General features: G+C 50.3%; 3 protein-coding genes across 3 annotated transcripts; 1 reads left to right on the plus strand and 2 right to left on the minus strand.

Annotated features, from left to right (window-relative positions):
• Positions 1–66: 66 nt before the first annotated feature.
• Ftsj3 (FtsJ RNA 2'-O-methyltransferase 3) lies at positions 67–6,414 on the minus strand. Its single transcript, XM_013113486.3, has 20 exons — positions 6,027–6,414; positions 5,786–5,891; positions 5,329–5,375; positions 5,147–5,226; positions 4,524–4,623; positions 4,247–4,441; positions 4,047–4,162; positions 3,859–3,963; positions 3,682–3,782; positions 3,466–3,546; positions 3,243–3,377; positions 3,026–3,161; positions 2,009–2,196; positions 1,741–1,858; positions 1,407–1,663; positions 1,229–1,314; positions 1,044–1,143; positions 764–947; positions 595–689; positions 67–501 (listed from the first exon to the last, which is right to left on the minus strand). Exons 1-20 carry the CDS (start codon positions 6,091–6,093, stop codon positions 309–311), a joined length of 2,490 nt encoding a protein of 829 aa, XP_012968940.1. The 5' UTR covers positions 6,094–6,414; the 3' UTR covers positions 67–308.
• A 105-nt stretch (positions 6,415–6,519) lies between these two features.
• On the plus strand, positions 6,520–12,486 carry Psmc5 (proteasome 26S subunit, ATPase 5). Its single transcript, XM_005070017.4, has 12 exons — positions 6,520–6,658; positions 7,265–7,336; positions 10,098–10,167; positions 10,490–10,587; positions 10,728–10,784; positions 10,864–11,094; positions 11,285–11,411; positions 11,498–11,688; positions 11,780–11,878; positions 11,960–12,070; positions 12,182–12,268; positions 12,385–12,486. Exons 1-12 carry the CDS (start codon positions 6,605–6,607, stop codon positions 12,436–12,438), a joined length of 1,251 nt encoding a protein of 416 aa, XP_005070074.1. The 5' UTR covers positions 6,520–6,604; the 3' UTR covers positions 12,439–12,486.
• Positions 12,487–12,556: 70 nt separating this feature from the next.
• On the minus strand, positions 12,557–22,257 carry Smarcd2 (SWI/SNF related, matrix associated, actin dependent regulator of chromatin, subfamily d, member 2). Its single transcript, XM_005070016.4, is given in 14 exon segments — positions 12,557–13,441; positions 13,510–13,611; positions 13,746–13,868; positions 13,986–14,121; positions 14,254–14,351; positions 14,515–14,676; positions 15,007–15,108; positions 15,220–15,315; positions 15,732–15,887; positions 16,717–16,839; positions 16,978–17,020; positions 17,173–17,357; positions 21,747–21,800; positions 21,802–22,257. Coding segments are annotated over 14 exon segments (1,596 nt in total). The 5' UTR covers positions 21,964–22,257; the 3' UTR covers positions 12,557–13,387.
• Between the last annotated feature and the right edge of the window lie 3,114 nt (positions 22,258–25,371).

Here is a 25,371-nt window from a genome sequence, read left to right on the forward strand (position 1 = left end):
ATAATGGAAAAGGGTGGGAGAGGACTTATGCTTCATCTAATCTATAACAAAGCCATTGACACTAAATTCCCTTAAAAAAGATTTATTTCCATCCTAAGTCCATCGTGAAAGATCAGGGAGTGGTATCAGTTGTCAGAATCATAAACAATTCCTTGATGCTTCATGGATGACCATCCTTCAAAGAGGCATCTATTGTAGAACTGTGGGTACACATAGCTCCCCCTAATCTCTGGGCAACAACAGGTTCCAAAACCACCAGAGGGAACTATGCATCTTCCTAATCTTTAGTCTCTTCCAGATGTCTCTGCTCACTTCCGCTTGTGTTTTTTCTTCTGTTCCTTCCGTTGTTGAGCTCTCTGGTCCTTCTTCATCCTGGAGTCCACTACCCTGAATTGACCTCTGACTCCAGCTGGCCGCCGGACCTTACGGCCTACACCTTTTTTGGCTACAACGTAGGTGACCTGACGTTTCTCCTTGCCAAGTCCAGCCTTCTTGTAGAGACTGTAAAAAGACGACACAGGTTATGGTCTGCTCTCTGGAACTCTATATAACCCAGTGTCTTTGTGCCTATTAATTACTCTTTGCCAAATTTACCTTCGCAGTTGTGCCACCTTTTCTCGTTCTGAGATATCCACGGTGTTCACCACAGCTTCTGCCTTCTTTTTGGTCTGCTCCAGCTTCTTCAGCATCTGGGAGGGGGCCTCAGTTAGGTGACTTCTTTCTCCATCTACCCCTAACCTCAACCTCCGCTACTTATACTTACCCTCCGTTTCTTTCTCGCCTTGGCCTCAGCTACTTTCTTGATGGGCCGTGCATTTATTTCCCGCCAGCGTTTTCGGTAATGTTCCACTTCCTTCTTGTCAATGGGCAGCTGGCGTATCCGGTGCTGCTTCTCCTCCTGCACAAACCACTCTGGAAGCTCCCCCTCATCTTCATTAAATGCATACCTGAGTAGAGGGGACACCAGGCCAGGGACCACCTGTTACTTTCCTATGAAAAGCCTTCCCCTAGCCCGTGGAATTTCATGATATTCTGGCTCTTACCGATTGAATGAGTTATCTATAAGGTCTCTCTTTGCCTTTTTGGAAGAGGCAATAACAGCACCTAGAGCAAGGCCTTCAGGATCCAGAATTCGATGTTTCGCTGGAAAGGGAAAGACAAAAGTCAAAGCCTGGTTCTCATCACTGAAACCTGCTCTGGTTTCCCCCTCCACTGTGTACAGACTTACCTGGGTCCTCAATAGGCACTACCTCAAACCCATCATCGTCCGCCTTAGACCCCCGGCTGCGCTTGATACCACGGGATGCTTTCCAGCTGTGCAGAAGACAGAACAGTGTTTACCCCTATCCACCTTGCCTCGACTCTGCTTTCCATTGCACAGAAACCCACCAGCTGTGCCCACTCACCTTTCTTCATCCTCACTGCTGCTGTCACTGTCTGAGCTGTTGACTTTGTCCTCCCCGCCAGGGTCACTGACACCTTCTGTCCCCAAGACAGCCTCTGTCTCCTTAGGGACCTCATTCTGGCATGGGGGAGGTTTTTTTTCAGTCTTCAGACTAGAAGGTTGTAGGGATGGCTCCTTCCGACGAGTCTTGTGCAGCAGCTGAGCCTGACTGATCTCCAGGGCCTCGTCAGCATCATCCTCAATTCCACTGAAGCCATCCTGGGAGAGAAAACCTCAGCAGCCCTTCTTGCATTCCAGGGAATGCCCATGTGTCCCGTCAGTCTCCCTGGCCCCACCTTGGAGAACCACAGGTTGGCTTGCTCTTCCTGCAGCACTGCCTTTTCTTCCAGTGGTACCAGCAATGGGTTCTCTCCCTCCTCCTCTTTAGTGTCATCCACTTGAGCAGACCGCAACCTAGAGACCCAAAGGAAAGTGAGGTGAAACTCAAGTGACAAAAACATGCATACCAGCGCCCAGAGGCCTTGCTCTCAGTGCCCACACCAGTTCTGTTTTGGGAATCAAGCTGAGGGTGACAGCACTTCCATTCACACACTAAGTCCTTACCACTTCCTGTCCTTCAGACTGGAATGTGTCCTGACTCCTGCCAGCTCTTCTGAATCCAGGTCACTGTCCAGAGAATTATCACTCTCCTCCTCCTCCTCAGCATCCGACACGTAGATGTCATCCGTTGGCAGATCAGACAGAAATGTGTCTGCAGCATTCATGTCTCCTTGTGTTACTTCCTCTAACAACTGAAGTCCAATAGGAATAGACTGAAGTACTTAATGGCAACACTGCAGTTCCCTGTACCCATTAACTTAAACACTGACAAAGGTTAGGGCCTACACAGCAGCTGTGACCTAGAAAAATAAAATGTCCAATTCTAGGTCCAGGGCTCCATACTGACTAATTTAAAAGTAACTCCGAAGTCACTTGAAATACCTGAATTCACATTTCTCTACATTTTGATCCTAAGTAGCACAAGACAGCTGATTGCTTTCAAGTACTCAGGACCAAAAACCCATCCTCAAGGTGGACACAGCTACTATGTGAGCATTTATCACAACACTCCGGGGATTATACTTAACCATTGTCTTAATTATCCATAAAACTCGAAGTGACAGCCGGGCGTTGGTGGCGCACGCCTTTAATCCCAGCACTAGGGAGGCAGAGGCAGGCGGATCTCTGTGAGTTCGAGGACAGCCTCCAAAGCCACAGAGAAACCCTGTCTCGAAAAACGAAAAAAAAAAAAAAACTCGAAGTGACTAGGCTACTTTACCACAAAAGCTCATTTTTCATTGGAAATTGCTTTTACTATGAAAGACATGTATCAGACAGAAGCATCAACCAACAGCCCAACGCAAGATGATCACTAGACACAGTAAAGTGAAGATGATTGTGCCCTATGGAGGAATCCAGTCCGTGTTGGTAACCCAGGCATCACAGCTTCATCTACTGCAGTATGAACCCTTGGTCTTAATACTCTAATCTTACAAATCTTCCTGATCTCATATTAGGCATGGTTCTTTTTAGCATTTGAGTCACAGAGTACTCTCATCTTTTGCTCCAGCCCTCCCTTACCTGATGACCCCGGATGGTACGCAGGGAGAACATGCCTGTCTCCCCCTCATCTGCAATGGAAACCCCAGGCAGATCCATCTTCAGCTCTACCCGCTCCCGCTGCTTCCTCTGCTCTCGAAGCAATTTCTTTTTCTTCCTGAACAGATAGTTTGAGGAGTTAATCTGCTTGGTTCCAAAAACCGTTACCATTTCCACATGCTCTCTCCATGGGCCTCACCTCTTAAGCTCTGCCACCTCTTGGGCTTTCATCTCTGCCAGGGTGCGGTTAAGCTGCTCCTCTTCTTCCTCCTCTGAAGCCTGCTTTGTCTCAGCTATTGACTCATCCTCATCACCTTCTTCTTCTGAGCTGAGGCTGGCACACCAATCCAAGGAATCTACTTATTTTCACAGACACTTGGTCCAACATGCAGCCACCCCAACCCTGGTTACGTCCTCCCCACCTGATGTCCAGGGCTTTTGCTTGTTCTTTCAGCTTCTTGGCCACAAACCGCCGAAGTTTTGTTCTCCAATTCAGTAGAGACCTGCCCAAGAAATGCTCTTCTTTAAGCCCACACTCACAATTTCAGACTTCAGCCACAAACTGAAACAGAATTCTGGTCCCCAGTCCAACATCATGTTATTCAAAGGCCTGTACCCTGGTCCTTACACCCATGTACCTAAGTTCCTTGCGCCCCAGAACTTTGATGTCCTGACAGCATGCTCTTATATCCTCAGTTGTAGCTGGATGCTGTGCCAACTCTTCATCATCTATTGAAATCTATTTGTGGGGAAAAGGAATGAAATTTCTGGACATGTTTCTGGGGCTCCCTCATACCCTCAATCTGCCAACTCACTTCGCTGGCCTTGGAGAGGAAGTCAACAGGATTGGCAGCTCTCAAGAAGTCAGTGACTGAGGTCCGGTGATAAAGAGTAAGGTCACCCTCAGCATAGCCTTCAGCCTTAGGAAGGGAAATAGATGGTCACTTCTTGGATGTCAAGCTTTCCCAGTTTCAGGACCCATTTCCCAAAACAACAAAAACACCTTTGGCTTCTTCTTTGTCACCAACTCCGTAACAGTTTTAGCCTGAACTTCAACCTCCTTAAAGGCAAACTTTGGATCGAAGAATTTACTGTCAACCTTGTCAGGAGCCAGAAACCCTAAAATATTAAGACAGATCAGAGGTATGCTTCCATAACTAGAAGGTTGTATCAAGAGCAAGAATAGTGATAGTGATGTCCCACCTTGGCAGACTACAAAAATTTCTGCAGATTCATGGCGAGAGGCCTGGGGCTTCGTGGCCTGGACACGGTGGAACAGCTGCTGAAAGATCCACAGCAGGGGCTGATAGTCACGGGAACGGAAGACTTTCGTGATGAAACAACCGCCACGGGCCAAAAAATCACAAGCCAAACGCAGCGCCATCAGTGTCAAGTTAGCTGTAGGACAGAGACAGTAAGAATCTGCAGCCTCAGGGTATGCCATGTCCACTGTCACCTCCAAGCCCTACATTGCCTGTACCTTGTGAGTAAGCATCATGAACCCAGCTAGCCCCAACGTTAGGAGCCCCATCATTGAGTACAACATCAACTTTCCATGTCTTCAGCTCCTTCCTCAGGGCCTAGTGAAAAGAAAAGGGTTTAGAGCAACAGAAACAAAGGAAAGGCTAAGAAATTCCTGGTTCAGTATTCTGTCTGATCACTTACTTAGTGCCCACCATTGGCAACATCCATCCTGTGCCAAGTACTAGGGATGCAACAAGAAACAACACTTCTGTCTTCACCAAGCTTTACTGAAGATCTCTTGTCCTTCCACCAATTCACAGCACTATTTCTACCAGGCATGGTGGCACATGCCTATAATCCCAGTACTCAGCAGGTAGAGGCTGAAAGCCTCCAAGATAAGGCCAACCTTCTTCCGTGTCAGTCTGCACTCCACAGGTATAAGCTAGTCTGCACTATACAGCAAAACCCTGTCTCCAGGAAAAAAGAAAACCTTGATCCTAAGATGGAGATGTGCACTAAGATGGTCATGGGTCTTTTGGGAGCATGTGCTTAAAAACCATGGTAAATTGGAAAGTGTTTCACCCTTAGAAGACAATGATGTCAGCACATAACAGGGCAGAAAGGAGAAATTCTTATTACCTGCCTACAGCGCTCTGTTGTGATATCTTCCTGGAGAGTCACAACATTGGGAAGAGGCTTGATTGGAACCAGGTCCACTCCTGGAAGAAGTTAGGTCAGTGTATGCAGAGGATGCAGAACAAAGTTAACACTTTTTTAACTTAACACACCCTCTCCCTCAAATACCCAGGAGAATCACTCACCCACAATAAGACTGGATACAGGCATAAACTTGGCAGCCACCTGCAGCCTGTGAAGGGTAGATTAAAATAACCTTTCCCTCCTTTGGCAATGTGGTGTCTCACCCCTTTTATGGGTACCTATCACATGTAGTGGCCAATGTCTTCTTGCATTCTCTATAGTCAAGAAGCAAACTGCTCCTTGAATTCCAGCACAGGCCTGCATTCCCAGCTCAAAGGAGGGCAAGGCAGAACATTCAAAAGTTTAAGGCCATCCCTGTCTCAAGAAATAATAAAGCAGACTGGGAATATAACTCAGAGGTAGTGCGCCGGTCTATCATGAGGAAGCCCTTGGGTGCAGCCACAGTTCAGGAAAAGAATGAAACTGCCTTCCAAAGTTTAAGAAAGAAACGATTACCACCCCAAAAGCAACTCTCAAAACCAATCAGGCCCAGGAAGGTGCCACCCTGCTAAGTGTTACCATCCTCCGGGCGCAGCGCACAGATCCAGCAAGGCCCGGGCTTTCTGCAGGAACTGAAAGCGGCGATTGAGCTGGATCAGTTTGAAGGCGGAGCGCGAACGATAGCCTGGAGCGGAGGGAGTTAGTTAGTGTATAAAACAATAACGTCTAGGACCTCACGACCCCATCACCCCCCTAAGGAAAAGGAATTCCGTTAGAAAAAGCGGACAGACTGAAGCGTCGTTCACGCAGTACGACTCACCAGTCTCCTTGGCCAAGTGGTAGAACTTGTCCCGCCGGCTCTTGCCGACTTTGCCTTTCTTGCCCATGGTGGGACGGGTACCGTCACTCACGGGAGGACGGGAGAGCTGAGAACACCTTCCCGGACACTGGGTGCTGCTTCGGTTTCTCAGCGGGCGACCATACCACTCACCGGGCACCTAGACAGCCCTGAAAGCCACAGGGTTTTCAACACCGGAAGTAGCACATGTAGGCAGCCAGCAATCGTATTTCCGCTTCCGCTCGCGTTTCCTGAATTCCCGGCTTTAAGCTTTCCGCCATTTTGAGTGTGGCCAAAATTTTCTGTCCGCGGGTCTTACAAATTAGAAAAGAAACCTAAGAAGGTCGCGTACGATTACTACTAACCTAGAATCTAGGGAACAGCAACCAGAGTTCTGTGTATCTTCACTCCCTCCCAAAGCTACTGACGGCCAGTAGCTGATCTCCATTAGAGCCTGTTATATTCTCGCCACACACCCCGCCCACTGACCCGGAAGTCTTCTCTGCCGGGTCCCAGGTCCTAGGCTTCCGCCTCCGCGCCTGCGCGATAGGGTGACTTGGATGCCGGCGGTCCCTGCCGAAAGAGGGAAGATGGCGCTTGATGGGCCAGAGCAGGTAAGGCTGCGGCGGCGGCGGCGGCAGCGGCAAGGCGGCCACCGAGCGGAGTGCGAGAGCTTATGATCTGAAGTGAGAGGTGGCCAAGAGCAAGGGGGTCGAGTGGGTGAAGGATGGGTGGGTGGACCACGGCAGACTGGCCCTGCCTGGGACTGGATCTGCTGTGTCAGCGCCGCCCGAGTTGAGCAGGACAGCGGTGGGTAGAAACTGAAGAAGAAGCTGGGCGAGCAGGAATGGCCTGGGGTTGGACCTGGACTCGGGTCCTCCCGTTTTGACTTTGTCTGTAGTAGTTAAACCTTGGGTTTGTATAGCTCTTGCCATAGAGAAAAGTGCTCCGTGTATTTATGGCCCCTTGAGCCTCCTAAAAGTCTTCGGAGGTGGGTGGTAATTGCATCCTTTTTTAGTGGATTCTAAAGGGAAGGGTTAGAACCAAGAACTAAGCCTCCGAAATTTGAACACAAAGACCTCATCCATCGAGATCTGAGGAAAGGGGATGCGATTTTTCTGGCCTTGTTTCTTAAGCCGTATGGCAACGTGCCCTGGAAATAGTTTGGCTTAATCCCTTAGCAGTTCAGGCACTTGTTTAACAGTTACTCTTGTCTTCAGATGGAACTGGAAGAGGGGAAGGCAGGCAGTGGACTCCGCCAGTATTATCTGTCTAAGATTGAAGAACTCCAGGTGAGTACAGACACCAGAGGGAGCTAGTCGAAGATGAGAAGTGATGGACTCAGAAACTGCAAGTCCTTATTCCACTGGGAGTTTCTAAACTCATTATTATGTGTGTGTGTATCCTTGCCTGTGTATGTTTATGTGCACCATATGTGTGCAGGTGCCTGTGGAGGCCAGAAGAGGGCAATGGATCCCCTGGAGCTCGAGTTACAGGTGGTTATGAGCTACCATGGATACCGAGAACTAAACCCAGGCCCTCTGCAAAAGCAGGGAGCCCTCTTAACTGCTGAGCAGTCTCTTAGGCCCCTTCTTTGTAGTTAGGAGTTAACAAGCCGGCTAAAGTATATTAATAATCTCCTGCCCTAAATGCTGAATCCTTTGATTTAGTATTTATTATTTTCGTAGTATTTAGTTACGGCTTGCTTGCTTTTAAGGTTATCATTTTATTTTATGTGGATGGGTGTTTTGCCTGCGTGTATGTCTGTGTGCCACACATGTGCCTGATATCTGTGGGAGCCAGGAGAGGGTGTCAGCTCCCCTGGAACTGGAGTTACAGAAAATTGTGAGCCACCATGTGGGTACTGGGAATCAGAGCCAGCTTCTGTGAAAGAGCAGCCAGTACTTTAAACACTAAACCACCTCTCTAGCCCCAAGAGTCAAATTTTAATTTAAAAAAAAAAAGGTACCACTGGGTGGGGCATGGTAGGCATACCAGTAATGCTGAGGCAGGAGTAGTATTGTGAGTTTGAAGTCAGCCTCCATGATATAAAATCCTATCTGGAAAACAAAACCTCTTGCAAAAGGCACAGTGAAGGCCGGGCATTGGTGGCACACGCCTTTAATCCCAGCACTCGGGAGGCAGAGGCAGGCAGATCTCTGGGAGTTCGAGGCCAGTCTGCTCTACACAGTGAGTTCCAGGACAGGCTCCAAAGCCACGGAGAAACCAAAAATAAATAAATAAATAAAAAGGCACGGTGAGCCAAAGGTGTAAGTGGGAATGAGAATGGGTTTGCAAAGACACAGAGATTACTTGAGAGCCCCAGGTGCATTTACAGCAATTCTATTTGGTTTACCCTTTCTTTTTTAGGCAGTGTCTCGGTGTGTACCCCCAGCTGACCCAGAACTTCTGTAGATCAGGGTGGACTCAAACTCAAGGATTCTCCTGTCTCTGCCTCCCAGGTGCTGGGATTAAAGATATGAGCCACCACACCCATTTTTTAATGCTTCTACATGTGATTTCATCACCCTCGGGTCTGAAATAAACAGGATAGTGGATGCTGGCGCCTGGTGCAGTTTAAAGACATATCTTTTTTTTTTTTTTTTTTCCCAAGATAAGTTTTTTGGTTTTTGAAGATAGGGTTTCTCTGTGTGGCCCTGGCTGTGGTCTCACTCTGTAGACCAGGCTGGCCTCAAACTCAGAGATCCACCTGCCTGTGCCTCCCAAGTGCTGGGATTAAAGGCGTGCACCACCATACCCGGCTATGCCTACCTTTTAAACTCACCTAATTTTAGTTTTTGAAATCCTAGTTACATCACACATATATGCACGCAGCACGCACACACACTTCTTCCAGTCCCTCCTATACACTACACGCGCTCTTGTTCTTTAGGTTTTGAGCAATTGTGGTTTTCTGTAATTGTCTCCATTTGTTGCCAAGTTTCCTTGATAAGGGGTGAGAACTACATTTATCTGTAGTTATAAGATAGTAGCATGTAGTTATGGACTGTGCTGTTCTAGTAAAATGGTGGGTGTGGACTTATCAACATTGGCTACTTCACTAGCCCAGGGTAGTTGGCTAGATTTCCAGTCCCAGGCACGCTTCCCTCCTGCTAAACACACGGTATGCGTGCCACTATTGTTGTAGTTCATAGGCACCATAGCTAAGTAGGACTGTTAGTTGCTTCCTCCCTTGGAATCTTGCATGGTTCCTTTTAGTACCATGAAAGCTAATCCTCAGGGAAAGGGCTTTTAGGTCTGATCCAAATTACATGCTGAGTCTTCTATTGGAAGTGCATGGTGGCAACCAAGGGCAACAGCAGTCGCCTATAATGTTTTGAGAGTCTCTTAGATGACTCCATCAGTTCAAAAGGTGGATACTCATACCTGGTGGGGTTTTTATTAGCTAGTCTATGGCCCTTGAGTGGAGTATTGTCAACCCAGATGGCAAATTTTCATTTAAACTATATGAGTAAGTATATCGTCTCATATGTATTATGTATTATTTTATGTAGATGTTTACTTTCCTGGTTTCTACAGCCACTCGAGGTTAAATACACAAATCTGAAGACCTGTCCTGGAACTAGCTCTTGTAGACCAGGCTGGTCTCAAACTCACAGAGATCCTTCTGCCTCTGCCTCCCGAGTGCTGGGAGTGCATGCACCACCACCACCACCACCTAGCTAGGAACTAACTTTTAACTGACAGCAGTTGAGCTAGAACTCAGGCTTCTCACCTGAGGATCTTCCATACCACATTCTGTAGGGAGAGATCTTATGTACCTAGCGCTGATCAAGTACCTGTAGCGCTGACCCTACAATTTTCCATCTCCAGAAGCCACTCCATGAGAAGCTATTTCTCCATTAGATCCTGTTATTCTTGCCTTCTGTGATGGCTGCCTCGGGCTCCTTAGGGACAGAACAGGGTCTTCAGATACTGCTGGAGGTCTGAAGCAGCAGCTCAAACCTGTGTATAAGCATCTGAGCAAGTCCCGGTTTCCTACAGGCTATTTATTGCCTTTGAGTAATGGAATGTGTCTCTTGTTCTCCACAGCTGATTGTAAATGATAAGAGCCAGAATCTCCGAAGACTGCAGGCACAGAGGAATGAGCTAAATGCAAAAGGTGAGAGGGGAGAAGATGGAAAGCGTAATGTGCTGGTTGATGCAAGGTCTGAATGTTCCCAGCCTTTCATCTTCTGCAATGCTTGCTGTCTCCTCTCAGCCTAAAGTGATGTTTTTCAGTGTTCATTATGTAGTTTACCATGCATACCTCCTCAAAGATCCACTGGAAACCCTTTTCATGACATAAGTTCTTTCCTTCCAAATCAAAGTGGTCTTTAGTTTATACATACTGAATTGGGTACCAAGGAAATACTTAATGAGAAGCTGGGTGACTGGTAGGTTTTTATGGTTGCTTTCTGTTTAGTTTGTTTTTTCCTATTTAGTTCGCCTATTGCGGGAGGAGCTGCAGCTACTGCAGGAACAGGGCTCCTATGTTGGAGAAGTAGTGCGGGCCATGGATAAGAAAAAGGTGTTGGTCAAGGTAAAAGCAGCATAACCCAAGGACCAGCCTATTGCATTCCCACTGTTTGTATGTAGCCTTGTGTGGTGTACTTTCCTGTGGTACTCCTGGTTAGGGGTGATGTGCTGACTGTTGGAGAAAATGAGCCCTTATTTCTTCAGGTCCATCCTGAGGGCAAATTCGTTGTTGACGTGGACAAGAACATTGACATCAATGATGTAAGTGAGCTGGTGATGTTGTGGGCGGGGGAGCAGTGCTACCACTGTATCCTGAAGCCCCTCTCCCCCCTTCATCCAGGTGACACCCAATTGCCGAGTTGCTCTAAGGAATGACAGCTACACTCTGCATAAGATCCTACCTAATAAGGTGGACCCTCTGGTGTCACTAATGATGGTGGAAAAGGTGCCGGACTCAACTTATGAGATGATTGGCGGGCTGGACAAGCAGATCAAAGAGATCAAAGAAGTGATCGAGCTGCCGGTGAAGCACCCTGAGCTCTTTGAAGCCCTGGGCATCGCACAGCCAAAGGTACACACCAGGCTGCCTCCCACTGAAGAGCAAACGGGAGATTTCCACAGCACTGTGCTAATTTGAATAGTCTGGAAAGGACATTGGTCTTCACCTTTTACGTCCCTGACACAAAGCCTTCTCTTAGTGCATGCTTGATAAATGAAAGGAGTTGTTTTTTTTCCCTAAGTGTGATGTGCCCCCCCCCCAGGGAGTGCTCCTGTATGGACCCCCAGGCACTGGGAAGACATTGTTGGCCCGCGCTGTAGCTCATCATACAGACTGTACCTTTATTCGTGTCTCTGGCTCTGAACTGGTACAGAAATTTATCGGGGAAGGTAACTATGACTGAGTTGTGGGAGCTGAGTGGAAGGGAGGGTGTGGGTGCACTTAAGTTCCTGATGCCAGGGTGGTCTTTGCATAGGGGCTAGGATGGTGAGGGAGCTGTTTGTCATGGCACGAGAGCATGCTCCGTCTATCATCTTCATGGACGAGATTGACTCCATCGGCTCCTCGCGGTTGGAGGGAGGCTCTGGAGGGGACAGTGAAGTGCAGCGCACAATGCTGGAACTGCTCAACCAGCTGGATGGCTTTGAGGCCACCAAGAATATCAAGGTGAGGAGGTAGAGGCTTTCCAGCAAGCCAGTAAAGGTGTGGGTGGCACTCAGCCCAAGTTGTTCAGCTGACTCCACCCTTCTGTTCCCAGGTTATCATGGCTACTAATAGGATCGATATCCTGGACTCGGCCCTGCTTCGTCCTGGGAGGATTGACAGAAAAATTGAATTCCCCCCTCCCAATGAGGAGGTCTGTGGTGGATGGTGCCTGGAGGAGCTCTGGCTATGGAGATGTGGTGCAGGGCTTAGGGCTTTCTTCTTTTATCCCTAGGCCCGGCTGGACATTTTGAAAATCCACTCTCGGAAAATGAACTTGACCAGGGGAATCAACCTAAGAAAAATTGCTGAATTGATGCCAGGAGCTTCTGGGGCTGAAGTGAAGGTACCTGTAACTGGAGGCTTTAGGGAAGCAGGGCAGTAGCAGATTCCCTCAAGAGCCAATGCGGTGCAAAGGGGGCCTTGCGGAGGGACTCAGCCTCTCTTTCCTGCTTAGGGTGTGTGCACGGAGGCTGGCATGTATGCCCTGCGCGAACGGCGTGTCCACGTTACTCAGGAGGACTTTGAGATGGCAGTAGCCAAGGTATAAGCCTCCACCCCTCTGCCACTGCTCTAGTGGCTCTGAACCATGGGCTGAGCTTGTGCTTACACAGTTCATAAATTCACACACGTGTTTTCCTCTCTTCTCTCCCTCTCCAGGTCATGCAAAAGGACAGTGAGAAAAATATGTCCATCAAGAAGCTATGGAAGTGAGGGTATGTCCTTTGTGTGGGTCCCTCAAATAAAGGTCTGTGCGACAAACTCTCTAGAACTCCAGTATGTTAATAAGTGACTGCTGCACTGTTCAATGACCAGGTCTGGGCACCACCAATAAACAAAAGGATTTATTTGGAATTTTCCAAGTTTGTCAGAAGTGGCATTTGCCAAGCCTTAGGCCCACCCTCTTTAAGACCAACTGCAAAAGGTAACAACAGTCTTCCCAGCGTTCCCGCTCCTCTCCAGCCGGGTGAGAGAACTGGCACATTCCCTCATTCCCTCCCTCAGGGAGACTCTACCTCCCCTGCCCAAGCAGCTGGGGGTGGGTAGCCCCATGGCATCCCAGGAGATGATGGCGGCTGCAGCCGCTTGCATAGATCAAGAAAAGAAAGTAAGGAGGCACCAAGTAGGGCTCCCTGAAAAACCCCAGTTACCTCTGTACAAAAAAAGTGGCTCCCACATAGAAAAACCTGCTCCCCAAATAGTGCAAATACCCAAAGAAAAGGACAAACCAGCAGCAAGGCTGGGCTTGTAGGAATGGCGAAGAACTTTGGTTGAGAAAGGCCAGGAAGAGTCCAGGCTGGGCCTCCTCTCCCTTGCCCAGCTCCCCAAAACCAGCTGACACTGGCCCTAGGGTGGAGCCTGTAAACATGCAAACCCAGCAGCCTTTGGTTCAGAAAGGTCTGTTACGAAATGAAAGCCCAACCTCCCGCAGTCCTGGGCCTGCCTGCAGGGGCTGAGGCGGCATCCTAGAACCCGATCAAAGCCAATGCTGAAAGTAAGTAATAAGGAATCCTAACACTACGTTTATGAAACTAGCTGGGGAGTAAGGGTGACAGGAGACACGCCTCACTCCATCCTACATGTCTGCAGCCCCAGCCAAATCCAAGAGGATGGTTTCCTGCCAGGTTCCGGGGCTGGGAAGCAGGAAGCAATCCCTGAGCAGTTAGGTCAGGCGAATTCCCAGCACCTGTTCCAGTTCCTGCCTTCGCTGCTGCACCTGGAAAAGAGAGCGTGGCTCAGGCTGCAGCGTCTCAAGAAGAGGAGGCCAAAACGGCAGCGTCTCACCTTGGCAAAGATGTGCCTCCCGACCGCTTCCTGAGCCCAGGGCTGGTGGTAGAAAGCAGCTCGTCTCTCCTCCTCAGGGTTCCCGATCACATCTGTGATGATCTGCAAAGGGCAAGGGGTAAGATGTGGCATAATTCCCACCTCCAAGCCAGCCTGTCCTGGGACTGGAATAGTGCTTGGGGTAAAAGTCGCCCAGTGTGTTAGGTGGGACCACCTTCAAAAACAGAGGACTATACCTTGAGGTCTCGGCGCTGGGAACGGAGCCATTCCTGGATGAAGTCCTGGGGGTCAGTGCTAAAGCTAAGCATGAAATCCCTCTGGGTCTTCAGCTGGTTGATGGACTCAATAGTCTCATGGATCTGGAGAAGGGTGCAAGTGTCGCGTACTCCAGCCTGAGAGTCTAAGTGTGCTGTGTGGGAATGACAGAGCCGCTCACCCTCACTCTGGCCTCAGCGCCATGGAGACAAAGGACTCACCTTGACGTCAAGAGAGGCAATCTCCTGCTGGTTGGTGGTAGAGGCCAGAAAGTTGCTCATCTGGGCCTTCAGTGGGTCATCGACCTCCACATCAATGTCATAGCAGGCTGTCTTCTTCTGGTCATTAGGATCCACACTGCAGGCAGCAAAGGAAAGGGAGTGGAAACATGGTTATGTACATCCCAACCACCAAGCCTGTTCTATGAGTAGAGTGTTGGGGTGAATTCTGTTTCCAAAGAGCCATCCCACTTTTCTTCCTTCTGTTTACCTAATGACGTGATTGATAACAATGGGATCTGGATGCTGCAACAATCCAGCCAGCTTCATGGGAATCTCAGAGAAACGGAGTCGGCCACAACTGAAGATCTGGAAAGAGCATCCAAGGCATGGTGATGCCTGAGGGAACGGGGGGGAGTAGACTACTCCAGGACCAACAGACCAGTCAAAAGACTGACGAAGTACTTGCCCACTAGGGTTCCAAAGCAGATGAGCCAGGGGCTGAGAGAACAAGAAGGTAGTACCAGCTGACCTGGCGGAAGTAGCGATTGCAGTTGATGTACTCCCGCTCATGCCCATCCTGCAGCTGGTTGTGTTTGATGTAAAGCCACAGTGCCTGCATGATGGCAGCCCTCGTCTGTGTGTGCACTCCCAGCAACCTCGCCAGTCGGGGGTCCAGTTTATACTGAGGAGGCTGGGAATGGACAGAGGGGTAAAGAAAGGTCTTATGCACAGACAGTACAGGAAGGAGCTGAGCAGTGACCTCAACCTTCCTGACGCTGCGACTCTTTAGTACAGCTCGTCGCCATAAAATTCTTTTCGTTGCTACTTCCCACTGTGACTTTGCTACTGTTATGAATCCTAATCTGTGTTTTCCAGTTGTCTTAGGCAACACCTGTGAAAAGATTGTTCAACACCCAAAGGGGTTGTGACCCACAGGCTGAGAACCACTGAGTTAGAGGCACCTGCTCCCCTTCCCTGCATGAATCCCCTGGCCCCACACATGACCCTGGGCATCTGTCACCTGATGATCTAGCATGAGCAGGAGGGTGCACTTGACATTGAGATCTCCGGGTCGTTTCACCTGAAAGCCATCTGTTTCTTGGGTGGTGGGCATCCGATGCCACTGTCGGGGAAGAGGGGAGCAGAGTTTATCACTAACAGATGGTACAGCACGCTGAGTTTACGCCTCTATACCCTGGCAGCTGGTCCCTCCCAGGCCTAGGACCATTCTCACCTCCACCAGATGGTTGTCAGGCCCATACAGCTCCTTGTCTAGCTCAATGACAAGGCTCTTAAAGAAAGATGAAAACTTCCTCTTCTGTTTACTAGGCTGGGAATGGAAAGAACTGTAAGACGGGTGCGCTGCTGAATTCACTGATCAAGAGAAGAAACAAGTCAATCCTGGAGCTCAAGGCACGGTCTTGGGCCCTGAAGTAGCATTCAAAGTTTGTCAAAGTGGCAGGAAAAGGGCTCTCCTAACCCCACTGCCAACCACTGTGTGAGTAAACCCAAGACACTCGACTGCCATCTATAGGAAAGTTGTGATAACTACAGATGTTTATCCTCAAGCTCTGGGGAGCACTTGCCTAGTGTGTGTGAGGTCCACAGTTTGATCCCAGCAGAGAAACAACCCCACCCACACCAATTCTAACCTCAGCCTTTCCCTATGCTAGGACTGAGTGCTCATGTCTGTCCACAGTCTAGATTTACACACACCTCCTCTCCCAATACCTTTCCCCAACTCACATCATCCAGAAGTTTTCCCTCCACTCGAAGCTCCCAGGAAGCCACCTTGTCTGCTGCTGGGGTTCCCCCAGGGGTCCCTGCAGTTCCTGCATTATCACCATCTGTCTTGCTGGGGCTAAATGTATTGGAAATATAGATCCGAAGTTTTCGCTTTTGCTGAAGAGGAAGAACAGTGAGCTTGAGGTGGGCAGATGTGTTGGCAGCCCGACCATATCTTCTTAGAAGTAATAACCCTTGGAAGTTGGTAGTAGTGGTGCTGGCCCCCTTGGGGAAGGGAGGTACACTGGTGTATAACTGACAAGGCCAACACCACAGGTAAATACCAGGGCATGGCTCAATGATACAGCAATATATGAGGTTAGCATATGCGAGGTTGTAGGTTCTAAACCCCCGCCCCCATTTAAATACCCACTATAGTCCTTCAATACCTTAGTCTCCTAGAAAGTCTCTACCATTCAGGGGACTGACTGCTCTAGATAATTAAAGAACAGAGAAGGAAAGAAAAGAAAGCTTCTTTAGGGATGGGGTGTGAAAAGGTAACTGCTCAGTCTACTCTCTGGTAGCTCTCAAATTTCTGACCATAAGCTGTGTGAGATTTATATATCAGGAGCCACATACATATATACATACATAGACAGACAGACATGCCTATATACATAGTTGAAACAATTTTCATATAATATCTTTGCTACTACAGTAAGTACTTCACTACTACTAGTAGTCTATATTTATTTAAAACACAGTGGGCTGGGCACAATGGTAAATGCTTATGCTCTCAGTGTTCAGAAGGCAAAGGAGGAGGACTAAGTTAGTGACCATACACAACAAGATACCATTTCAAAGCATGCTAAATTGAGTTGTGCTCTACTAGTAGACTACTCCCTGCTGTGAGAAGTATTGCCCTAACCTAGGCAGACAGTCCTGCTCATCCCTGAGCACAGTCAGGGCAGAAAAACATTTTGGGAAGACTCAGGGCAGTAAATACCGTCAGAGGCTTTTTGATAGCCTCTTGGATCTCCATCCGCTTGCGAGCGATGGTCTGGTCCAACTTCCTCTCAAAAGCTAAGAGATCCATGTATGCCTGAGACTCTGGGACAAGCTCCCGGATCTGCAGATTGAGAAATTCAATGGCTGGCTTCACCAGCTCTAGTTCAACCATCCTCCCTCCCTTCCCCACTCCAGGACTGGGGAAGATGGCCTCCAATCCCGGCCAGCCAGAGCTGGGCAGGCTTCCTAACATACTCACTCGCTGAGGTAGAACCTTATCTGCCATCTTCCTCCTTTTTAGCCTAGTAAGGAAACAGAAACCAGTAAGGGGTTAACAGTCCAAATTCCCCATCTTCGAAATCCTCTCCCAAATTGCCAAGAGTCTCCTTGGGGTCAAGGTAGAGGGAAACTGTTAAGACCAGAGATGAGCTAGCAAGGCATGAGAAAGTCTTACCCTCGGCGCTGGGCAGGCATTGGGGGCTGGGCCTGAGGCACAAGCAGGCGTTTTCGGAATGGATCCATCATGGTAGGTGGCATGCCAGGTCGAAGCGGAGCAGCTGTGCCAAATGGGGAGCCAGCTGGAGGTCCCACCTGCAAGCCAGCCATGGGCATCCTGCTTCCTGGTGACATGCCAGGTCGCTGGGTAAAGTGGAACAGTGGAGGTGCACAGGTCAGTGGCAAAGCCCTACGAGGTCCATAGCCCATACCCTCCATCTCTCTCGCACATGGGGAGACCTGCTGGAGACTAGGAACAAAGGGGAACAGGCGCCTGAGCCCAGCACACAAACCACACCTGCCCCGCCCCTGCAACCGCCCTGGCAGCCGTGCCAGCGAATGAGGCAGCCAGAGTCCATGGGTGGGAGGGGAGTGCCACCTGCAGAAAGAAGGGCCTGGGGACTTTCTCAGGACTTCTCGCCACTATTCCGGCTTCAATACGCTCTGTCCTGCACCCTGGGGTGAGCCAGCCTTGAAGAATTTATAGTCTTTAGATGGCCCACTATATACTCCCTCTTCATTTCCCCATCCTAAGGAAAACATTACTTGGGTCATCAGGGGCAATGCACAGCAACCCAAGGGAGCACAGGGATGTAAACAATCTGCTGGGGCATGCATGCCTAGTGGCATGACTGGGGAAGAAGGGCAAACCATTAGGCGGCAGCACCCCAGGTGAGCAAGCACAATAGGATGGCTTGGCCTTGTCACAACTTGTGGAGATGGCCTCCGGAGAGTACAGACACCATCTGGTCACCATATGGCTTCTACCATAACCCAGACCTGTCCTTCCCCCACCATTTTCCCTCATACTCTTTTCCCCAGTGCCATGCCCCTGCCTATGTCAAAGGACTCCCAAAAGGAAAGTTATGGTTCTTGGGAGCCTGTGGGAATGAGAGCAGCAGACATCTGGATTCTGCCCATGGTTTGGGTACCACCTGGCAGCCAGGCTGCTGCTGGTTCAACTTAACCCTAGCCATCCCGAGCTGCAGGATAAGACTGTCCTGGGATACAAGGGCTACAAAAAGGGTCAACAGCAACAAACTGGGTGACATAGTAGCTTTTTGGTTTCTTATCCAAGGCCCTTCTCCAGCATTTCTGGGAGCCCTCCACCTCCGAACTCCATTCACATGCTGCTGCCTGAAAGGCCTGTTTGGCAGCTCTGCCTTGCACACACTGTCCCTGGCAGCTTCGCAGGGCTGGCCCCAGGGCCCAGGTTATGCAATCAATCAGTACAACCAGACAACCAGGCCAGCCTGGGTGGAGAGTCACACCAAGTTAAAGGATCCCCACACCCACCCTAGCATCCTGGAGATGAGTCTCTGCAATTTCTTTATCCAGGACTAAACCCATGTTCCCAACCACAGAAGGTCAGATCCATGACCAGTAGCAGAGAGGGAAGGAAAGAAATATGACCCAGAGACAAGGGGCAGAGCACAGGAACAGGGTGACAGGAAAGCATGTGGCAATTGAGGAGTTAAAAGTGGGAGACCCTGGGACCTCGGGAGTCCTGCCACAAGTCTCTCCTCATCAGGAAGAAATTCATCAAAGCTGTTGAAAGGCAAAAGCAGCCTGTTTCTCTGCCTAATAAGCCAGAGCCAGAAATTAAGGGGGGGGCACACAACTCAGGGTGGCCATAGCAGTAAGACCCTCTACCATCATCCAAGACTTAAGGTTTTCCTAGGGTAATTGCAGGTATAAGCTGGGGTCTCCCAATCTCCCCAAGCTCTTCACTGAAGTCCATAAAGCCTGCACCACTGCTGAGCCCTCTGGGAAATCCCAAGACGAGGCAGCCCAGGCAGGCCTGGGATAGGCCCCACCCAGACATCTGCTCCAGACTTCTGGGGCTCAGGATTCAGGGCCCCAGCTCACCCAGGGCCTCAGGGGAAGGCTGCTCACAATTTAAGTCCCACTTCACCCTGGCCAAGCTCGCACCTGGGCTTTGAAGAGCAGTAACTCCTCCTACTTAAAAACTCAGGGTTAGAAAACAAAGTCACAGATTCTCAGCCTCTGCCTGCTTGCCCCACCGCAGGGGTAGGTGGGCCTGGTTCAGTCCCTTGGACCCCAGAATGCAGTAACTTCTACTTGGCCAAACACCCCACATTCTAGGCTTGATTCTGTAACCACCAAGAAGACAATGGCAGAGGCTAGGCCTGACCTGCCACCTCTGGGTAGGAATCTAGGGCTCAGGTAAGCACGCTCTGCTTGAACATACCCTGACCCTACCAACTCTGAGCTGAGTGAACTCAGTGATAATGCACAGTAGGTTTTGTTTTGTTTTTAATTATGCTGTTAAGCCCTTCAGCTGACTGTACTCTAGCTGACTAGAATAACTCTCTAAAGGTCAGTAGCTGGACCATTTTATTTCAACAAGCTCCCCAATTTGCCCAGCTTGAGTATGCAAGCCTTCGCTTGCTCTTCCTGCTCACCCCCAAGGGCTCTAACCAGGAGGAACCCTTTGTCCTCAGCCTCAAGCCCTTTTGGAAGTTGGGCACCTGGACAGGAAAAGAAGCAAGCAGGATCTCCTTCAAAGTCAACCAGTGTTAACTGGATTCTCCTTACCCCGACCCTTTCCTCTGCCCTTCCCCAGAGAGAGAAGGAGGAGGAAAAGATGGGAAAAAGAAGACGGTGACATCAGCATGGTTGGTATAGGATGCCCAGACTCAATCCGTCTTCCTTCTCACACCTGGACAGCTCGGCCTCAACATCGGCCCAAGACCACTCTATTCAAAATATGGAGGAATCCATCTTCCCATCCTCACAGGGGCTTTCCCAAGAGCAGACTTTGTATCAGCAGCATGCCAAGGAAACTGTCTACACAGTGAGTTATGGGACAGCCAGGACTACATACAAAGACAGAAAAAAAAAAAAAAAAAGGCAGAGACAGATCTCCCCAGTGCCTATAGAAAGCTTCCAGATCAGTTCCAAACAAGCAGGGCCAACGGCTAAAATAACTGATGTAGGGACTCATCAGTGATACACTAGGCCCATGAATCTCCGAAGAAAGCAACATGGAAAAGATAAACTCCAGCTAGTATCCGTGGGACCAAGTCTATCTCTGTTCATACCCAAACTCTCTTCATTTTCTTTTGAGAGAGGAGAAATGAAGAGTTGGGGAGGTGAAAAATCACTATCCCCACCCCCAGTTAGAAATTTGATCCTGGTAGACTATGAGGATCTATTTCTGAGGCCTCTACCTAGAGAGGCCAGCAGAGGACCGAGTAAGCTACAGTGCACACCTTCAGACATTAGTAAAAATGAAGCTGTGGCTCATAGGTTGAGATACATATGGTCTTGTCAAGAACCTGGAGAATAAGTAAAAGTAAAGGGGTTGGGTGTGGCAGTGCATGGCTATAATCCCAGCACTTGAGAGGCAGAAGGAGTTCAAGGCCAGCTTTTTTGGCTACACAGCCAGCCTGGGCTACATGAGACCCCGTATCAAAAAACAAATAACAAAAGCGACAAGGATACGGGAAAGGATGGACACAATTCCCAGGCACTCTGGGAAAGGGGGTGCAGCTCACTGATATAGCAATTGTCTGCCTGTGCAGAGCCCTGCCTGGGTTCCATGCTCAGCACCAAACTGCAAAAGCAAAACATAAAATCCTCTAACATCCTGGCGCACCACAGCACTGGGGAAGGAGCCCCACATGCAGGGTCAAGCTGAGTTCACAATGCACTGACCACAGAGTCGCGTCTCCCGTTCCTCAACGGCCTTTGAAGCTGCAACCCGAGACTGACTGATCTTTTTCAAGCTAGAAGGGTCAAGCAGCCAATGCCGCTGCAGACTCCTGCAGCCCCAGACTAGAAGGATTCCACAAAGCCTGGCTGCTCCTCCAAACGTAACTACTGGACACTGACACCAAGAGGAAGGCCCATGACAGGCCATATCTAGAATAGTCTTTTACTGGGACTAGGCCTGCCTCAGACCTGGCTGCCGCTGCCTCTAATCTAACCTGGAGTCATCTGGGCTCCCTCTCCTTAGTCCCCCATGTCGTAGGAAGCCAGGCTTCCTTCCCCCCTCAACAAGCAGCTGGGAGCCATCTCAGACACACCAACGCTCTGCCAGTTCCCAGTTCCCAACTAGGAAAGAAAAAAAAAAAACAAAGCCAAGGCAGAGTTGCAGTGGGACCGAGGCCAATGAAAGGATAACCCTGTTTTCTCAGTAAAGACCCTCTGCCAAATTTTTCTCGGGTCACCCCCTCCCCCGACCCCGGAACCTGCCTTAGACTTTTCAACCCGATTGCACACAAATTCTCCAGATCCCACGAAGCCCACATCTCTCAGTTACTCAGAAGCCGTGAGCCAAGAAGCCCCGGGACTCTCGTAACCGCCCAAGCCCTCCACCGTGGAGCCTCGCTCACCCTTTCCCCTACACTGCCTGTAACCGAGGGACCCTGGCCCGGCGCGCCACCAGCTCCCGACAGTTGCCCCTGCAGTGTCCCCTGTCCAGGGACTCCTCCTGCCCTCACCTGAGGCGCCAGGGAGCCCCACCGGGCAGCCTCGCGGCGGCGCCTGCCCGCCACCCTTCCTCACCTGGTACTGCGCCGCGGGGCCCGCGGGGCCCATGGGGCGGAAGGCGGCGGCCCCCCGGGACCCCCATGCCTCCAGAAGGCCCCGGGCCTCTGAGCGCCGGGTTGGGCAGCATTCCGGGTCCCGCGGGCGGAGGCGGTGCACCAAGTGCCGCGGCAACGGCGCCGCCGCCGGGGCTCAGCGGAGGCAACGGGAACCCGCCCGCGCCACGGCCCGACATCGCTCTGTCCCGTCCCGCGGTGCAGCGATCCGGCCTCCGGGCTCTGTGCTGAGTCCGCTCCGCGAGCTTCGTTCCGCGATCCGGGACTTTGCGATTTTATTGCCGGGTTCCGGGATTTTCTATTCCAAGTTCGCGAGTTCTCCACAGACCAGCTTTAGGACCCGCGGCCCCACTGACTCCGCTCCTGCCGAGGAGATTCCAGATCCGGGATGTGCCGCAAGCCCGCCCGCCTCTCCCGGCCTCCGGAGGTTTCACCGCCGGGGTCCAGTTACCCAGAGGCGGTTACGAGCTCCCAGGCCCGCCCAAGCCAGGCCGGCGGCAGGCCCCGCCCCCTCCCGGCAGCCCAATCGAGAATACCTCTTCAAATCCCGCCCCTCGCGAGACCCGCCTCAAACAGGCACTGCCCATAACTGACGGCTTCAGAGCCCCGCCCTCTAGGACCTCCTTTTCGCGGAGGAGCGGGAGCGGAAGCTGCACGCGGAAGCGCTGAGGAAGGCGCGGGTCAGAGTTCAAAGGTCACAAGCGTGGGTCCACACCGCTTAGGGGTTTGCTGCTTGCTCCTTAGGTGCGGCTCCCTCGGCGAGACACCGCGAGTTCTGTGGAGTCTGCCTTTCCGACTGAAAACAAGCGATGTGCGGCACAATAGCCGCCACCGGCGCTTCGGGAGCCCTTCCCGGCGCCTGAGGGTGTAAACCCGCGGAACGGCGGCGCTTGTCCCCGTCACCAGCGCCCGCGGCCTCTACCCACCCCCGCCCCCTCTCAGCGCGGCCAGGCACACGCGTGGCCCCGCCGGGTAAAAGTTGGACTTGGCCCAGTGCAGAGGTTTTGCTTTGTTTTGTTCTTTGAGACAGCCCTGGCTGCCCCGCTCATTTGCATGCTGAGAGAACTCCAGGCAGTGCAGTAAGTTTCCTGCAGTTCATATAGGGCTTAGTTTTGAAGAGTTCCAGGCCTTCTCAGAAACCACAGGCTTCGGCTGGAGAGATGGCTCAGGTTGGGAGCACTGGCTGCCCTTCCAAAGGTCCTGAGTTCAATTCCCAGCAACCACGTGGTGGCTCACAACCGTGTTGGTGCCCTCTTCCGGCCTGCAAGCAGACAGAATACTGTATACTCAAATAAATCTTTAAAAATTTTTTAAAAAGCCGGGCGTTGGTGGCGCACGCCTTTAATCCCAGCACTCGGGAGGCAGAGGCAGGTGGATCTCTGTGAGTTCGAGGCCAGCCTGGTCTACAAAGCGAGTTCCAGGACAGCTTCCAAGACAATACAGAGAAACCCTGTCTTGAAAAACCAAAAAATTAAAAAAAGAAAGAAACCACCGGTTCCGGCTATGGACCTCCTACCCTCAGCTAATGTAGGATCTCCTCTCCACAGTACAGAATCAGTGCTGCTTAGCTTTAATGAGCACTAAAGTCCCTCAGGTTTGGGTTGGGGGATGTAGCTCAGGTTTACAGTACTTCCAAGTATGCTCTAAGCCCTGGGCTTGAACCCCACACTACATAAACTGTGCATGGGGGTGCATGCCAGTAACTCCTTTACGCATGAAGGAGTGGAAGGAGGACCAGAAGTTCAGGGTCGTTCTCCGCTACATCACCAGTTGAGGCTAGAGTTACAGGAGACCCTATATCAAAAGAAAAGTCGCCGGGCGGTGGTGGCGCACCCCTTTAATCCCAGCACTCGGGAGGCAGAGGCAGGCGGATCTCTGTAAGTTCGAGGCTGGACCGACAGCCTCCAAAACAATACAGAGAAACCCTGTCTTGTAAAACCAAAAAAAAGAAAAAGAAAAGTCAAAACCTGACCCTTGTTAAAACGGGGTTGGTGATTCAAAGAAGTGGGGCAGGGCCCAAGATTCTCTATTTCCAGCAAGGTCCTCTCTAGAGAGTCATTACTGTATGAGTGAGAGTGCTTGCAGGATGTATGTGTACCACCTGCTAGCCTGGCACCTGTACAGGACGTCAGAGCCCCTGCAGCTGGAGTTACAGATGGTTGTGAGCCACCTCGTGGGTGCTGGGAACCAAACCCCAATCTGCAGGAGCAGTCAGGGAGCGCTTGGTTTTTATTCCCAACCAACTGATGGCTTCCCTGTTTATACTAGCAGCTCCTAGTCATGGCTATCTGTCATTTTTCATAAGTTAGTTTTACTCTGTGCCTCTTCATATTCTTTTTCTTTCCTGTTTTGAGATAGAGTATCACTGATTAGCCTTGGCTGACTTAGAACTCCCTATGTAGACCAGGCTGGATTCTCTTAACTCGCAGAGATCATCTTCCAAGTGCTGGGCTGAAAGACCCGGGTTCCAGCACACCCATCTGTCTTCCCATCTATTTCTCTCGTGATAAACTCTGCTGCAGCTTCTGCCTTTTGGCCATCCAAGACACTGTCTCCTTTCTTCCCAAACGCTGTCAGTCAGGGAACAGGCCACTAAAATTAGTCACTGAATCATAGTTTCTCCCATGCCCACAAGGTAGAAAGCAAGTGTCCGTTTCTGACCTTTCTGTAGCTGCAATAGCTCTCCAAGAAGAGCCAGGCGCAGTGGAGAATCAGGCTCCTCTGGGAAGTTATTCCAAAGAATCCCTGTCAGCTTGCCCTTTGTTCCAGAACTGTCTTTAAATGGAAAACACCAGGAATACCGATACAGCACCCTCAGTAGAAAACTACCTTTGTGGGAAAGAGGCAGGTTAGGGTTACAAGTCCCAGGCCAGCCTGAGTTCTACAGCAAGACATTACTTTAAAAATGACATTAATAAGGGCTGGAGAGATGGCTCAGGCATTAAAGGCTAGATTCACAACCAAAAAAAGGAAAAAAATGATAATAATAAAATACCGAGTGGTGGTGGCACACGCCTTTAAACCCTGCCCTCAGGAGGCAGAAGCAGGTGGCTGTCTCTGAGTTCAAGGCCAGGCTGGTCTACATAGCAAGGTCCACGTCAGGGCTACATAGAGAGACCCTGCCTCAAAATATAAAAGTTACTATTAGTCATTGACCTGTATTTAGATGAGAGTTGTAAGGGTTGTTTGTTGTTGTTGTTAGTTATTTTGGGGGGTATTCCATAAATACTTTATGATTAAATGTAAAAAATGACATTAATCTTTACTTCAGTGTTGCAAGGCAATTACCAATATTATCCCCACTCCACAGGCATCATCTGAGGACTCATCCTTTTAAACACTTAAAGACATGCGGTACCCCTGGGGCAGTAGTGTTAAATGCCTTTTATCCCAGCACTTGGGAGCCAGAGGCAGCGGATCTCGGGGTTTGAGGCCAGCCTGGTCTACAGAGTGAGTTCCAGGACTACACAGAGAAACCCTGTCTCAAAAAAACAAAAATAAGCCAGGTATTGGTGGCGCACGCCATTAATCCCAGCACTTGGAAGGCAGAGGCAGGCGGATCTCTGTGAGTTCAAGACCAGCCTGGT

This window comes from Mesocricetus auratus, unplaced genomic scaffold (genome assembly GCF_017639785.1).
Source record: "Mesocricetus auratus isolate SY011 unplaced genomic scaffold, BCM_Maur_2.0 Super-Scaffold_100007, whole genome shotgun sequence".
Classification (NCBI taxonomy): domain Eukaryota; kingdom Metazoa; phylum Chordata; class Mammalia; order Rodentia; family Cricetidae; genus Mesocricetus; species Mesocricetus auratus.